General features: G+C 40.3%; 2 protein-coding genes across 2 annotated transcripts in view; both read left to right on the top strand.

The window, feature by feature from the left end:
• ALKAL2 (ALK and LTK ligand 2) overlaps positions 1–14,411 on the top strand; it is a 15,332-nt gene extending 921 nt beyond the window's left edge. Inside the window, exons 2-6 of the mRNA XM_069851613.1 lie at positions 1,017–1,348; positions 4,087–4,140; positions 4,513–4,593; positions 7,168–7,234; positions 14,273–14,411. Coding sequence (XP_069707714.1) covers positions 1,090–1,348; positions 4,087–4,140; positions 4,513–4,593; positions 7,168–7,232 — 459 coding nt within the window. The 5' untranslated portion in view covers positions 1,017–1,089 and the 3' untranslated portion in view covers positions 7,233–7,234; positions 14,273–14,411. The remainder of the gene's footprint in view (positions 1–1,016; positions 1,349–4,086; positions 4,141–4,512; positions 4,594–7,167; positions 7,235–14,272) is intronic.
• TMEM18 (transmembrane protein 18) overlaps positions 1–15,843 on the top strand; it is a 285,061-nt gene that overhangs the window by 194,103 nt on the left and 75,115 nt on the right. The window lies entirely within an intron of this gene.

The raw sequence follows: 15,843 nt of genomic DNA, 5'->3' as shown, positions 1-15,843 counted from the left end.
CTCCTGGGGATAGAGAAGAGAAGGAGAGTTGCTGCCAGGATGGAGAAGAGAAGGGGGGCTGCTCCGGGATGGAGAAGATGAAGGGGAGTTGCTGCCTGGATGGAAAGAAGAAGGGGAGTTGCTGCCGGGATGGAGAAGAGAAAGGGAGCTGCTCTGGGATGGAGAGAAGGGGAGCTGCTCCTGGATAGGGGAAAGGGAAGGGGAGTTGCTCTGGGACGGAGAAGAGAAGGGGAGTTCTGCCCGGATGGCAGGGAGAAGGCGAGGGGCTCCGGGGAGTGAGCAGTGAAGGGGAGCTGCTCCAGGGATGGAAAAGGGAAGGAGAGCTGCTCCGGGGATGGAAAAAGGAAGGTGAGGGGCTCCGGAGATGGGGCAGCGAAGGGGAGCGGGTCCGGGGCTGGAGAAGTGAAGGGGAGTTGCTCTGAGGATGGAAAGACGAAAGGGAGTTCCCCTAGGGATGGAAGAGCAAAGGGGAGTTGCTCCAGGGATGGAAAAACGAAGGGGAGTTGCTCCCGTGGCTGGAGCAGCAAAGGAGAGCGGTTCCAGGGATGGAGAAGTGAAGGGGAGTTGCTCCAGGGATGGAGCAGCCAAGGCAAGGAGCCCTGAGGCTGGAAAAGTGAAGGGGAGCTGCTCCTGGGATCACAGAGTCACAGAAACAACCCCAGGTCTCTCCACCGAGGTGTCTGGGAGGGCCAAAGGGCAGAGATGGGAAGGCTGGCACTGCTGTTCCCTGCCCAGCCGGGGTGGGTGGTGGGCTCCCTCCTCTCTCCAGCAAAAAAAAACTTGGGGGAAAGTTGGTGCCCCTTTGATACAACCAGCAATTTCAGTGTCACCATCGCTCCGTTGACCCCTCATCACCCAGAACCTGCTCAGACACGGCACAGGGTGAGGAAGGTCCCACCGAGGTGCCCCTGGGCTCTGCTCCCCTCCAGTGTAACCTCGTCTCCCCCAGCATCGTGTCTGACTTCACCCCCCCTGAGTGTCCCCACCTCCGAGCCACCCCCCTGTTTCTCTTGCAGTGAAATAGGAGGCCTCGCAGAGCAGCGGATCCTTCCTTCTCTTCTGCTCAGGGAGCCTTCAGGTCAGAGTGCGATGAGTGGACTGAGGTCTCCTGGGCTGCTGGGGCTGGTGCTCTTGATGCTGTCAGCGGGATCCTGCAAAGAGAAAACCGACTCGGCAGAACTGAAGGACAGGCAAAGCCTCTTAAATCTGATCATGGAGATCATTCAGGAACTGAAAAGGTACCACCTGGAGAAGGACACTGGGGTGCAGTACTTCTCCAAGCACGATTATAACTTGGATCGAAGGGAAGCGGCTGACTACGGAGCATACCAGGACGAGCAGAGAGTCGGTAAGTGACAGTCCATGGCTTAGGAGATTTATTTTTTTTTTCCTACAGGGTGCCTTGGTGAATCAGACATCACATCCAGTTACTAATTTTATATCAGGAACTCGCCACTCAAAATACCTGCAGATTCTTTGATACCAGATACAGATACAGACAGCAAATTTGGAGTAGAAAATCTCCATTCACAACTCAGAGCCTCTTACTCTCTGGATATTGTACTCAATTGAAAGTCTGGCTTACTCTGTGTTGGCTCTGAACAAAACCTATTAATAAGAGAAAAGAGTGAAATGAGCTGAGATCAAATAGTGGATGAAAACACTCTTTTTTTTTTTTTTCCTGGAAGTTTGCCACTTTTAAGAATGTGCTCGGTTTATGTGTTTCTTAGAAATGACCCTAGAAAGAATTCCCCTGCTGGACTGCAGTATGTCCTTCTAGATCTCAGATCTAGAAGTCTTCCCTGCAGCTGAGCTTCATAAACTTTTTGCCCTGCTCATCAGTCCTTCTTGTACTCCAGAGGTAGCACTTTTGAAGCACTAGGGGACTGGAGGAGAGCACTCCTCTGCTGCTGTGCAAGCTGTGGCTGCTTTGGGACACCCCTGCAGCCTTCCTTCTGCTCACTTAATGGCTCTAAATTGGAGGGGGAAAGATTTAGACTAGACATTAGGAAGAAACTCTTCATGCTGAGGGTAGTGAGGCACTGGCACAGGTTGCCCGGGGAAGCTGTGGCTGCCCCATCCCTGGAGGTGTTCAAGGCCAGGTTGGATGGGGCTTGGAGCAGCCTGGTCTGGTGGGAGGTGTCCCTGTTCATGGCAGGGGTGGAACTGGATGGGCTTTAAGGTCCCTTCCAACCCAATCCAACCCAACCCAACCCAATCCAACCCATTCCATGGTTTGAATGGCTGTTCTCTAACCTCCAGTGAAACCCCAGGCTGGTTTGTCAAAAGTTCAGGGTTGCATAGATCAGTCCAGCAGCAGTTGTACCACTTTGTGGTGGGTAGCTACTGCTCAGTTTCATGATGTACTTTTGTGTATTCAGTTGAAAGTTGGTTTGGCTTCTGCTGCCATTCCTGATCCTCTGCTGACTGTCACTCCCAAACCCCTACAGCGTTACTGCTGCTCATCCTACCCCCCTACTGAAATGACTTGCTGAATATTTTCCAGCAGATGTCTACTCACCTTTATCCAAACTGGCTTTCATTTTGCTAATATGCTATTTATTTTGCCTTTATTGATCGCATAAAGCTCCACTGTACCTTTTCTTCATTCTCATTCATATTCAAATATCCTCATGATTTGCATTTGTTGGTGGTTGTCATGAAAATGTTTCTTCTCCATCTGGGTGATTAATGAATATACAAAGGAAGACAATTTTGTTCCACTTAAGATCAGCAGAGAGAGAACATTTTGTTTTATAAATGTCAAAAAGTTGAGGAGCCCGGATAAGCAGGGAACTCTAAATGCTCAACACGGATCATGGGCATGGGTTTTGGCCACCCTCCACTGGCATATTGGTGTGAAACATCTGTTTTCTCTGAAGTTATCTCTGTAAATAATGAGCCTACTTCACAGCTGGTAGCGGTGTCATTGACTCCTAAGCAGGATTTTTCGTTCTGTTATTATAATGGAGTTATTCCCAGCAACTCTGAAAAGAAACTACTGCTTGGAGTCTTTCATTTCAGTTTTAGCATCACTTTCTCAGTGAGCCCGTCCCATGGGAAATTTCTGAGTGAAGCATGTGTGTTTTTAATGCTCTTCATGACATAATTAGGTCAAATATGATAAGGTCAATTTTACTTACACTGACTAAAGTTAGAAGTAAATGAAGAATGACTTTCGAGAAGTGTCTAACCTCACAAGTGAATCAGATCTGGATGGAAATGCTCTCTGCTTTCTATCTGATAAGAGGTGCCGGGGGAATGAAAAAGGCTGCTCAGGCATTTATGGTCAAATAAATAAAGCACCACGTAGTGTATTGTACACAATCAGCGCTAAGCTATCAGCATAGAGTTCGTAACGGAAAGCAATCAGAGCTAGCTGTAAATCAGGAAGACACAAGCAAGGGTTAGGGCTAAAATGGATTTCAGTAAACCAGTTTCATTTTGCCATCTGCTGAACACAAAACGCAAGGCGGTAAACCACAAACGCAGGGAGCCAGAAGAGAGCAATTTGCCTGGGATCATTTCCTGTGAATTTTATTTACTGCTAGAAGGGAGCAAAAAAAAAAAAAAAAAAGATTCCTGTAAGTAGATCTATCCAGTTTCATGATTACAGCAGGACAGCGCTTGTACAAACATACCTGCCACAAAAGAGTGGATATATTTGCATAAGAGAATTAGAAAACTAAACCAAACCTGAAGAAGTCTTTACCACTAGCAGAATTTGTCATTTGTGAGCAACCATGCACTAAAATGTCTGGAGTAATTGAAATCTAGGTAAACTTGATAATGTAATTCATAGAGAGTTAAAGTCTGACTCTTAGTTAATGGTCATCATCGTTAATGACTGTGCGCCTAACAGACATTACTAGTTTTATCATCACAATGTGTTTCATAGTGCCTTTTACGCTGGATTTATGTAAAGCAAATGCTTCCAGCTTGGCCTGCTGGATGCAAAGGGCTTTCGATCTCCAAGATGTAGTAGTGACGTTTGCTGGGCAGCTTATTCTCTTTCCCCATCCTCTGCTTGGTGAGCACAGTTCTAGTGCAGCAGAGTGACTATTCTCTTTTTTTGCTGTCCAACAGAAATAGTTCCCAGAGATCTGAGGATGAAAGACAAGTTCTTAAAGCATTTAACAGGTATGTTTTAATTTTCCATTGGTATCCATCATTTCACATACATAACCATTTCACACACATTTAATGGCTTTAAATTGGTGGGGGGAAGATTTAGACTAGACATTATGAGGAAATTCTTCATGATGAGGGTGGGGAGGCCCTGGCCCAGGGAAGCTGTGGCTGCCCCATCCCTGGAGTTGTTCAAGGCCAAGCTGGATGGAGTTTGAGCAGTTTGATCCAGTGGGGGTGTCCCTGCCCATCACAGAGGGTTGGAACTGGATGATCTTTAAGGTCCCTTCCAACCCAAACCATTGTACGATTCTATAATACTATAAGTTGCCTCCTTCCTGTGAGCTGTGCTGACTTGTAACTTATTTTTCCTTCCTATTTCAGGTCCACTCTACTTTAGCCCAAAATGTAGTAAACACTTTCACCGGCTTTATCACAACACAAGGGACTGCACCATCCCAGCATGTAAGTGCCAAACCCAGAGACTTCCATGAAACAACACAAAGCTCTAAAATTTAATAGCTCTATGAAATACTAGCAGTGATACAATGTTCGAATGTGTTTCTTGCAGTGAAGAATTTGGGAGTCCTCTAAAACGTGCTGAGATGCTTTACAGTGTTGCTAGAACAGCACCAGCACTCTAGGAAGGAAAATGGAAACAACTTTTTCACTGCAAATCAGCTGCACAGAGTGGCTGTAAACACTGCTGCTTTCTTAGGTAGAAGCAGTACGTGCTTCTTTAGTTCCAAAGGTATTTGCTTTTCCTAAGAACACATGACCCCTCTCACAAATGTCTCATATTTAATTTCTAGTGCTGCAAATTCAAGATAGGATAAAAAAATCCAGGTGGGGCTATTCCCTTTTCATTGATTATTTATATAGAACATATTTCATAGAACATATTTCATAGGCATTTCATAGACTGTTCAGCTACCCATCTCTCAGTGATGTTGAAAGTGAATCATTGCAACCCTTGTCTTCACAAAAGTATTGCTTTTGGCTTAATTTATATTTTAAAAAAAGTGCTCACAGACACAAATAAGCAAATTCACCGTATGGTATCTCATCAGCAGGACAGTGAATTAAAAGAAATAATAAAATCAAACATAAAATCAGTCAGTAGATGTGACACCAGATACAGAGTGAGGTGGACGTGTTGAGTAAGCAGATGCTATTTTAGTGCAGCCTTTTCAGAATGGAAGCACACTATATTTTACTTGCCTGGGGTCAACCAGTTGGGTCAGGAGCAGAGCTGGGAATAGAAACAAGAGTTACGGATTCCAAGTTTCAAGTACTAATAAGCATTTCAGCCCAATACATTTTAAAGGCGTACTTGTTAAGAATTCCAGACTTTTCCCCTATTTGTAAGGCGTCAGATTAGGAAAACCTTGGGAAGATAAGGGGTTGTAGATAAAGGCAAACCAGATCACATTGCGTAGCTGGAAGTTGTTCATATCTAGTCTGTTTTGAACAAGCAAATGGTCATATTACCTTTTTCATAAGGATCACAACACAAGCATTAGTTGGCTCAGCATTAATGAGTGCTCCAAGCTGTGAAGCCAAAAACTAGTTGGTGTTAAGCTGGAATTAGCCTTTTCGTCCTGACAGGTGACATACCCACCAACAGAGTCTGGAAAACAGAGGATAATTTATATGAATGGTAATTACACCATATCTCTGCTGTGAGTTAGGGATTGTTAATGTTGCATCTTAGGAAATATTAGATGTAGTTACTCATTAATGAAATAATGCCTACAAAAAAATCAACATCAGTCACCAGACTGGACTGACTAGTGTCTCCTTGAAGTAACTTTCTTCTAGGAAACAACCTGCTTTAATTCTTTATGCACAGTACGGTGTTACTTTCTGATGATATCCTTATTTCAAGTAATAATGTTCACTGTGTGTATAAATTCAAAGGTCAAACGAGAAAGAAATTAAAAGTATCTATGATGCTGCAACACAGTGGTATCCAGTACAGAAACATTTTGTTGGTGTGCCTTCTAGTATTTTGGACAGCACAGTTGCATTGGCACCTAAAAAGTAATGTACTGTGCTGGCTGTCTGTAAGCAACTTTCACAAAATTTGCCATGTCAAAGAAATAAAAGCCCAATTAATGTTTTTAGTTTTGCATTAATTATGCACCTTATTATGAATACAAAAAGCAGAAGGTACTTAAAATAAGAACTACTTCCAATAGGACTACTGTAGAGAAAACAATCTTATTAATCTTAGGGTGAAACTCGATATAGTTGTGAATTAATGGATATGATGCGGTCACCTACTCAGGCTGGACTTCCTATGACAAGGAGATGTTATTTGTCTAATTCAACAGTTTTTTCCAGGAAGAAAATTAATTGAAGACTTGCATTACTTAATACTAAGTTGATAGACTTGCTCACTGAGGGATGGATTTCAAAGACAGTTGAGCACTATTTGTAGTATGGAAATACTACAGCCACGTGTTTAGGTCCCACCCTCAAGCACAAACACAGATGTATAAATTTTCATACATCCATACACTTGGGGAGCCTCCAAGTATCTTCATGCTATTTGTTATAGATAGTACGTATGCAGAAGTCAGCTGCATAGTTACATGTGCCATTAGACTACACATAAGTAGGAAATTCTTCATGATAAGGATAGGAAAGCACTGGCCCAGGTTGCCCAGGGAAGTTGTGGCTGCCCCATCCCTGGAGGTGTTCAAGACAAGGTTGGATGGGGCTTGGAGCAGCCTGATCCAGTGGGAGGTGTCCCTCCCCATGGCAGGAGGGTTGGAACTGGATGATCTCTAAGGTCCCTTCTGACCCAACCCATTCTATGATTCTATGATTAGCCATGGCTTTCAGTTATGCAATTTTTATCCACTCCCATTCATAGGAGCTGATTTTTACACTGTTGCAAACAGACTAAGTTGTTCATTGAACTTTATTACGACAAAATTTGCACACTGTTATCAATTTTGATATTTTAAAGGCAAAATTGGTTACTTCTGTAATCCATTTATGCTCTTTTTTTTTTTTTTCTTTTCGTGACAGACTATAAAAGATGTGCCAGGCTTCTTACTCGGTTGGCAGTAAGCCCAATGTGCATGGAAGGATAAAGGTAAGCCTCTTGATAGCAATAATGACATTCTACTGCACAGCAAAACAAAGGATTTTGTGTTGCATACATCAAAATTCATGGGAGTATAATAATTGTCCTTTAGCTAAGGTGTTCCCTTTTCAGCATCCTTGAAGACACTGGTTTAATCTGGCAAATATTGGCAATAAATAAAGGGTACCCCCTACTGGAAGTCATTATATAAAAGTCCGTGTGCATCATCTGTGAATTATTCATAGCAGCATACAGTTAGCAGAAAGGGAATTTGTTGTTACGGAACAAAACCCAACAGCTGTAGCTTATTTTTTCAAGAGTTGACTCAGTACACAATCGCCTGTGTTGGCACCAGCAGCCCTTTTATGTGCACAGCTGTAAATCTATGATGTACATTTTAGTATGAATTAATATACACATAGCTATACACATGAAAGTTGTATAAATGCAGATAGGTTGCAGGTGCTTTTATAGTAATTCGATTAAAATGTATTCTTCGTAGCAGTGATAAACTAACTTCAAGCTACTCAGATTTCTTGGGATTATCGTTGTGTTCACATCTCACGTCTATGGGTTTATTCCCTCCCTTTTTGTCAAGGTGTACGTCTAATTCCTAGAAATACTTTGGGAATTGCACAATGCACCAATATAAAAACAAAAGCTAACCAACCAGCTAGAAAAGTACTTCCAAACGATCTGTATTTCTAGAAAACAGACATGTAAGAATACAAAAGGACTGATTTACATTCCGTCCTCGACCTTCACCCAACCTAAAAGTTTGACCTCTGACAAGGGGGTAATGTAATAACCCATATGGATTTGTCAGCAACAAATGCTGTCAAACAAGACATTTAAGCCCTCTGACAAAATATGCAACTTGTGGAGAGAGTCGTTGAGAAAAAGCAATAAATGTTAAGCATCTTAGTTTCGATTATTTTAAAAGCATCGACATTTTTTTGCATGGCATTCTCACAGTAAGCCAGGGAAACGTGACCAAGAGAAGTGTAAAAATGTCTGGGAAAAATAAAAATACGTTAGTGCTTCAACTGTCAAACTGGAAAAATGTATTGAGCAGTCACATAGCTTCATTATGGGTATGATATTGTTCAATATTTTCATTAATAATAACTCGGGTGACAGAAAACAGTGTATTTATGGATGACAGTAGTGTAGGAGAAGCAACCACAACAGAGGTCAATCTTGACATTGAAAATAACTTTGAAAATCAGCTGAATAGTCTAAAACCAGGGTAAAATTTAAAGAAAAGAGCACAATTATGACATCATGTAGGAGTAATCAGCTTCAGAAATACAGGGCAAGCTGTGAAAAGCTAGACAGATAGTTCTGTAGGAAATGCAGGGGATCACAGCTCAAGCATGTCGACCACGTCACACTTGAAAAAAGACAAACATACAACACGCTGCTATTTATCAGTAGAAAAACTGTTTAAAAAACACCTGAAATACTCACTGTTGCTGGAATACTGTATCTAATTAGGGTCACCACAAAGACATATGGAGGTTTTCATAAGAGTCCAAAGAAGAGCAACATTGACGCCCAAAGACCTAGAAAAGTCAGTTTACAAGAACAGCTGAAAGGAATTGGAATTATTTAATCTAAAGAAAAGACGACTGTAGAAAAACATGATGGAGCTATTTAATTTCCTAAAAAGTGGCTACAAGCCATTCTCTCTACCAGTGTGGATAAATAAGACATAATTCCTTTAACTTTGCCACAAGAGAGGATTCCAGCTAGACGTTAAAAAAGACTTTTCTGATGGCAAGCGCAGAGGTAATATATTAAACCATTAGATGTAATTCAGCATTCTGATTTTACACTAGACTCCTCAACATTAAGTATTTTCTGCCTGATTTCCTAAAATAAACCTAAACTAGACCAGCTTCCATGCAGGATGTTTATAATATCCAATAACTCTTATATTATTTGTCTTAATTTGAAATTTGCAGCCATGGATAGGAGTCGCTTGTCCGTACATTGTGTGTTCAGGGATGGAATCACGGAAACAATTAATAGTACAATTGATAAAATATCAATAGGGAAAATAAAAGTTAGCAAATAGGTAAATCTTTTGATCCAAGCAGGAGAAATGCCATAGATTCAACCTTTCAGTTGTAAAATCCAGGAAGCAAGGAACAACTTAGCTATGATATAATGAATGATACTCACCTGGCAAAGGAAACGTGAATAATATTACCAATGCTAAAAACCAGATCCATCAAAGCAGGGAATTCTTTTCTCCCTTTCTTAGAAAGTTTTATCTGTATCTTTACATCCTATTGTGTAAACACAAACTTGTATTATGAAGGAGCAGTAACTAAATTAGTCCTCTTCTCGATCTGGGAGTCTATTTAAAGAAACCCCATCTAATTTTGCCAACCTTTGCTCAACTAGCAAGCACATTTCAATGCGAGTAACAAGACTCCACTTCTGTTATTCTCCAGACAGGAATAAAACATTAATAGTATCAACACTTTTAAGCAGCCTCTATCAGTAGGAAGGAAGGTTATTCTCTACCACAAATGCCTTGAGATCATAGAATCATAGAATAGTTTGGATTGGAAGGAACCTTAAAGATGATCTAATTCCAGCCCCCCTGCCATGGGCAGGGACACCTCCCACTAGCTCAGGCTGCTCAAAGCCCCATCCAACCTTGTCTTGAACACCTCCAGGGATGTGGCACACAACTTCCCTGGGCAACCTGGGCCAGTGCTTTCTCGTACCCCCTTCAGATACTGGAAGTTCTCCTCAGAGCCTTCTCTTCTCCAGGCTGAACAACCTCAACTCTTTCAGCCTGTCGTCATATGGGAGATGCTCCAGCGCTCTGATCATCTTTGTAGCCCTCCACAGGTATCTCCATAAAGTTAAGCATCCTTCCTTCTCAAAGCTCTTCCACAACATCATTTCAGTTTGTCTGGGTAAGACGTCCTCCTTCACAGAGAAGTATAAAGGCAGCTTTACTTATTTTCATCATTTCATGGACCAAGCTGTAGAAAAATGGGATCTTCTCTATTTTTCCTCTCAATTAAACCATGCTTTTTCTCCACAAAGTGTACAGTTATCGCTAGTCCAAGGTATTTGCAAGGAGTTTCAATGTTTTGAACATAGGACCGCTTACATGTAGCAAGCCAAGATTCCAAAGCCATTTCTTATTTAAGATGTCTCTCTAGTGTAAGAAGGGTTTATTTACAGTCTGGCAATAAGTAAACACTCCTGGTTCCTGCCATAAGGTTACTAGTTAGTATCAGTTCTAAAGCTGAGGCTAACTCCTGAATATTAGATAACAAAATTTCCTTACGCGATACTACTCCACAAAGATCTAAATTGACAAGTAGAAATTGATTATATAAACTGTAAATACAAATATTTTTAACTCCTGTATTATAAACTAGCGAAATTACACATTCTTAATTATCCACACCAATTTCCCCCCCCACCCCAACGAATTAGATTTCTTCTTTTGCTCAGTAGGCTGATTTTTATTTCATGGGGCACATATGGGCGGGCTGTGCTATAAATGAATTCTTGCTTTCTGATGCTTTGGAAAACTAGTAGTTTTGCTGCATTTTTTTTAGCTACATGGACATCTGTCCATGTTTAGAGATCGATGTGGGAGGAGGAAAAAGGGGGGGAAAAAAAGGACAGATTTGGGTTTTATTTGTTTTTAAAATGCATTTTGGCTTATCATAGCTTTAAAGCACACAAGATGCTGAAACTCAGTGCTAAGATCAAACAAGAAAATAAGATGCGAAAACAAGAATTAGGCATCCTTGACTATCAAGGTACCTACCTGCAGGAGTTGGGGGTGTGTGATACAAGGCGTCTTACGGAGCCTTCACTTTTTCTTATTTATCCTACACGTATGTAACTGGGATCCATCTTCTTTTTTTTTTTTTTAGAGCATATTGTTCACATTTTGCCTGTCCCACAGGTAAAAGTGATGCAAGGGCCCGGTACCAACCCTTTAACTTGTTGAGATCGCAGCAGGGAAGCCAGAGCAGCATATTTGTATCAGCACATAATCCAGTCCATTCCAGTCAGCAAGCCAGGCTGCGTTCCCTTGTTGCCACCAGCCCCACGCCTGACTAGTTTCATGCTGTGACAACTTCTTCTTGCGTTCAATTGATAGGAATGGTTGGACTCGATGATCCGGTGGGTCTTTTCCAACCTGGTGATTCTATGAACACAGCTAGGCTGGAGTGCTGTCCTTGATGCTCTTCACTGTTCTGTCCTTCAGCTTCAGTCTTCTTCCAGTTTCCATACTCCATGCTTGCTTTGCTCCACCCCACGCAGGTAACATCCACCAACTGTTCTGTTGCCTGTATCTGCAGAAAATCAGAAATGTCAGGAACAAGATTCCTGAAGTCTCCACTTGGAAGTTCCCAGTCAGATCTTGTGGATTTCCTGTGCACGTGGTGGTGAATTTGAAAAAGAAAGTCTGGGCTGTTGGACAGAATTTGTCACCATCTCTTTGGCTGCAGTCAAACAGATTTTACCACTTCTGTTTGAAAACTCCAGGTGCCACCATTGATACCCTCCCTTTCACTTTACCTGCCCTTTAACTAGAGATCAAACCAGTGGTCTCGTGGGAGGTGTCCCTGCCCATCGCAGGAGGGTTGGAAATGGATGATCTTTAAGGTCCCTCCCAACCCAACTCATTCTAGGATTCTATGATCTCATGATTTAGGCTTAAAACCTCCTTGTACCAGAAGGAGTAGTTCAAAGACGGAGGACAGCATCATCACTTATGATTATATCCTTTCATTTTGAAGACTTCCAATTACTGTACAAATGAGTATTTATGTATTCTTAACTTTTTCACTTTTTACAGTTATTTCAAATGAATGAGATAAAAATAGTGATGCAAACACTTTTAAGCTAATAAATACAAGACTAGTGCAAGTTGTAGGAGTCTCAGGATAAGGAGGGGAGATTTATATATAGAGTGTATGAAAAAAAAATACTAGTTGCTTGTTTCCCAGAAAAGCAAATAGAGTTAATGGAATTTAAAGGAAAAGAGCAATAGAGACAATATTTCTTGCTTAAAGAAATTTCTTGCTAGAAATTTCTTGCTGTTCATGATAAAGACAGAATAAATTAATAAAGGATTCTTTATAAAATTCCTAGTAAGCTAAAGCATACTGATAACTAAAATTACCTTTGGAACTCGGAATCATCTATGTAAACTCCTTAAGATTTATTAACCATACCAGTAATACACATTATAAAAGCTGAAAATACAACATAAACTTGGAAACTTAAAATATATAAAGAGAAAACTGAAATCCCACACTAAATATTCCATTGCTGTATACCACATTATATGTCCTTTATTTCAAACTATTCTTAAAGCGAAATAACACTTAGAGCTGACTTCCACTTGGGTCTTCACACTTGGGGGAGGAATTCTTTCATGTTAGCACAGGGAAATTCTGCTACAAAATCATAGTGGCACAGTATTTTAAAGTTTATATTGATACTTAAACCACTAAATTCTTATATAGATTACCTTTCTCTTAGAGTTTCTATCATTATGCACAGATACTGACTAGAACCAATTCTGGAAAAGCAAAAGCGTGTTAATTTGCTTTTAAACATCACAGCTTAAATAGGGTACAGCAGGCGCATACATACAGAAAATAAGCTAGATGAAAATGCATGACAAGGAAAATTTACATCAGTTTTCCTTCTAAAGAAATTTTTTTTTTTAAAAAAAAAGTACTTGTCCTATCTTGTTCTATCTGCAGAGCCAGAAAAAAAATATATTACATTAAGCTTTTCTGTAACACTATTACATTTCCTAATAGCTTTAAAAAAATGCAAAACTAAATGTTTAAATACTACTAACGAGTATTTCTGTATGCACCAATAGCTCAATTTTCAATGGATTATGTCGAGTCTGACTGACTTTGCATTCAAATGATTCTATTACAAATTATACTTAAGCAGTAGAAAATGTAGAGAAACTCAAAATATCAGAATTCATGCTGGTCATGGGAAAGATAGTGACACACATTCAGACAGAGAACGTGAACGTTTTAACTGTGAAAAATTACATCAGCAGAAGTCAGTATCAGAGAACTGCTGTTTATCACCCACTTGGACTTCTGGGGTCCATGAGACACAGAAGCTTCAGCTGAATCTGTTTGCATGGGTATAAACTGGAGAGGGGAAGGTTACATTACATTTTCTAAGGCTTAAATGTGGGGAAAAAAGTCATGGAAACTTCTACTGCTCCACTTCTGAGTAAACATTTCTAGAATACAGACAATATAGGTACGGAAGCAACGAGGAAACCTGGAATTTTGTATCGGTGACTTTCCAGTGTCATAGAATTGGTTTCGATTTCATTCCAAGAAACTCTTCTGGGAAGAGTTAATAGAACAGGCAGCAAATTGAACTGCTGCAGCTCCGACTTAGTTTGAGTTGCTTCAGTGTTTGTTCATCCCCATATATTTATACGACCGAATCTCAGAATGTTACCTCTATTTGTTTCTGTTTACACGAGCCCAAATTTCTTTGCTAATGGGCCCAATGAAATATAAAATTCTTCCTAGATCTTTCAAACGTCAACCTGACAGATTTGTATTACTGGACGTTGTATCAACAGCTTCCCGACACCAAGACATGAACACAGAAGTCTGCAATCTGTTTGTAGTATACTCGAGGTTTATTCACTCTTTGACTTCACTCACAGGAACAGGCTAAACATAACCATGAACACATTTCGTATAGGTAGAAAGGTATTTTCCAAATCTGTCTACTTAAAATGAACCAGCACAAAAAGGGGCGCATTCCAAAATTTCAGCCTTGATTAACAAACAAAACAGTAATTTAGAAGTAATTCAGGCTGACACGAACTACACTGAGCTAAATCAGAATTGCACTATTGGATCGTTCCAAAGTGATTATTCAGTTCTCCAGTTTTATTTAAATACTGTTTTCAATGAGACAAAGACATTCCTTAACACGTGTATGTGAGTATAAAAATAATGAAAGACAATTTTCTTCTTTCTTTTAACCCACCAGATGTTACTACCATGAAATGAAACACCAAGAACCAAGAGAAGTGCCTTGGAAACCAACAGGGAAACAGAACTTCTTATCTTTATAACATATTCCATTGTGAACAAGAGATTTATTTTTGCAGATCGACAGACTACTTCCCATAATTCTTTTAACATGCATTTTGTATGTTGTCAACAGTTTGCAGATTGACATTCTTTACAGTAGCATAACTGCCCATAGTACTTAATGCTCCATACTTAAAAAACACACTTTACAACTGACGAGTAATGCTGCCAAAAGTTATGTAAACACAAATATTTCACCAAGACAATTGATGTTCTATTGCTTAATTCTACAATTTTAAGGAATGTTTGTTTGTATATTCTAGAAGTACTAAAAGATCTGCTCCACAGTAGTTGTGGTCACTCGATATCCTTCGTGCTTATGCAATTTTTTACAAGTTTGGTTAAAACAGATTTGCATTGGGGTCACATTGTACCCCGGGAGTACAGATTGCATGACAAACAGGAACGTAATTCCAAGTAGGCATATTTTTGGGGACAGCAGAGCATGGATTTTGTACACAAACACAAGCTGCCATTAATTTACTTTATATAATAAATGTATAAAACATTCCAGCGAACGTGCAATATGTAAATACTGTAAATAACAAGCATAAGTAATAAAGTGTTTGGTATTAAGTTGTTCTCAGTTTGCCTTCTGTTCACTGAATCTGGATAAACAAGCTATCTTCTGGTAGCTACTGTCGCTTACTCACACTTAAACCTCTTTCCTGGAATAAGAAAGGAAGGTACATCCACCTCGGAGAAGCCCAGTAATGTGGACACTCTCTATGGATTTGTGAGAACGGACAGATCTGTGTGTTCTAATCCTGCAAAATACCCAGATCACAAGGCTGCTCCAATACTCTACAGCTTTATAAATACATTGGTTTGGGTTTTTTGCTTGTTTGGATCCCATTTGTTTGTTTTCGAAGATCTATTCATGATATAATAAGTAAACGTCCAATAAATCATTAATATAATGAAATTTTTAAGGAGTCAGTGAACATTTACTCAAGAAACCTTGATACCTATTTCCTTTTCTTCCTTAAATCAGATGTTAAATCCAGTTGTCATAATAAAGTGACTCAAAGTGGAAGTGTGTGATCTGCAGATGAACCTCGGGTATTCCCATCTCAATACTGGCATTTAACTTCCATTTTATCCTCAATTCAAACCACAAAATGTTAAAAACAAACCTAAATACACCCCTCCCTGCCCTGAGAAATAGCCAGGAGCTGGGATTCTTGACATTCAAGCTTAAGAGCCTTCAGCATCTTGCTCTTGAGAAGAAAAGAGTGTCAGAAGTAAAAAATCCCATCCTAGTACATGGCTGTATTTAGTAAGGGAGAAGGGTGTATTTTACATTTGCTTTCAGTGATCACTAAATGCTGAAGTTTCATTTCTCGGTGGAATTAATACATGCACACACACACAAATTAGTAGTTAAAGGAATCCGCTTCTACAAGATTCACTCAGCTGCTCAGCTACAGTAAACCTGGGGCTGGAACTCTGCTTCTCTCTGGTTCC

This window comes from Phaenicophaeus curvirostris, chromosome 2, assembly GCF_032191515.1.
Source record: "Phaenicophaeus curvirostris isolate KB17595 chromosome 2, BPBGC_Pcur_1.0, whole genome shotgun sequence".
NCBI classification, from domain to species: Eukaryota; Metazoa; Chordata; class Aves; order Cuculiformes; family Cuculidae; genus Phaenicophaeus; species Phaenicophaeus curvirostris.
Note: the sequence above shows the minus strand (reverse complement) of the source record. Positions and strands in the feature narration are given on the sequence as shown.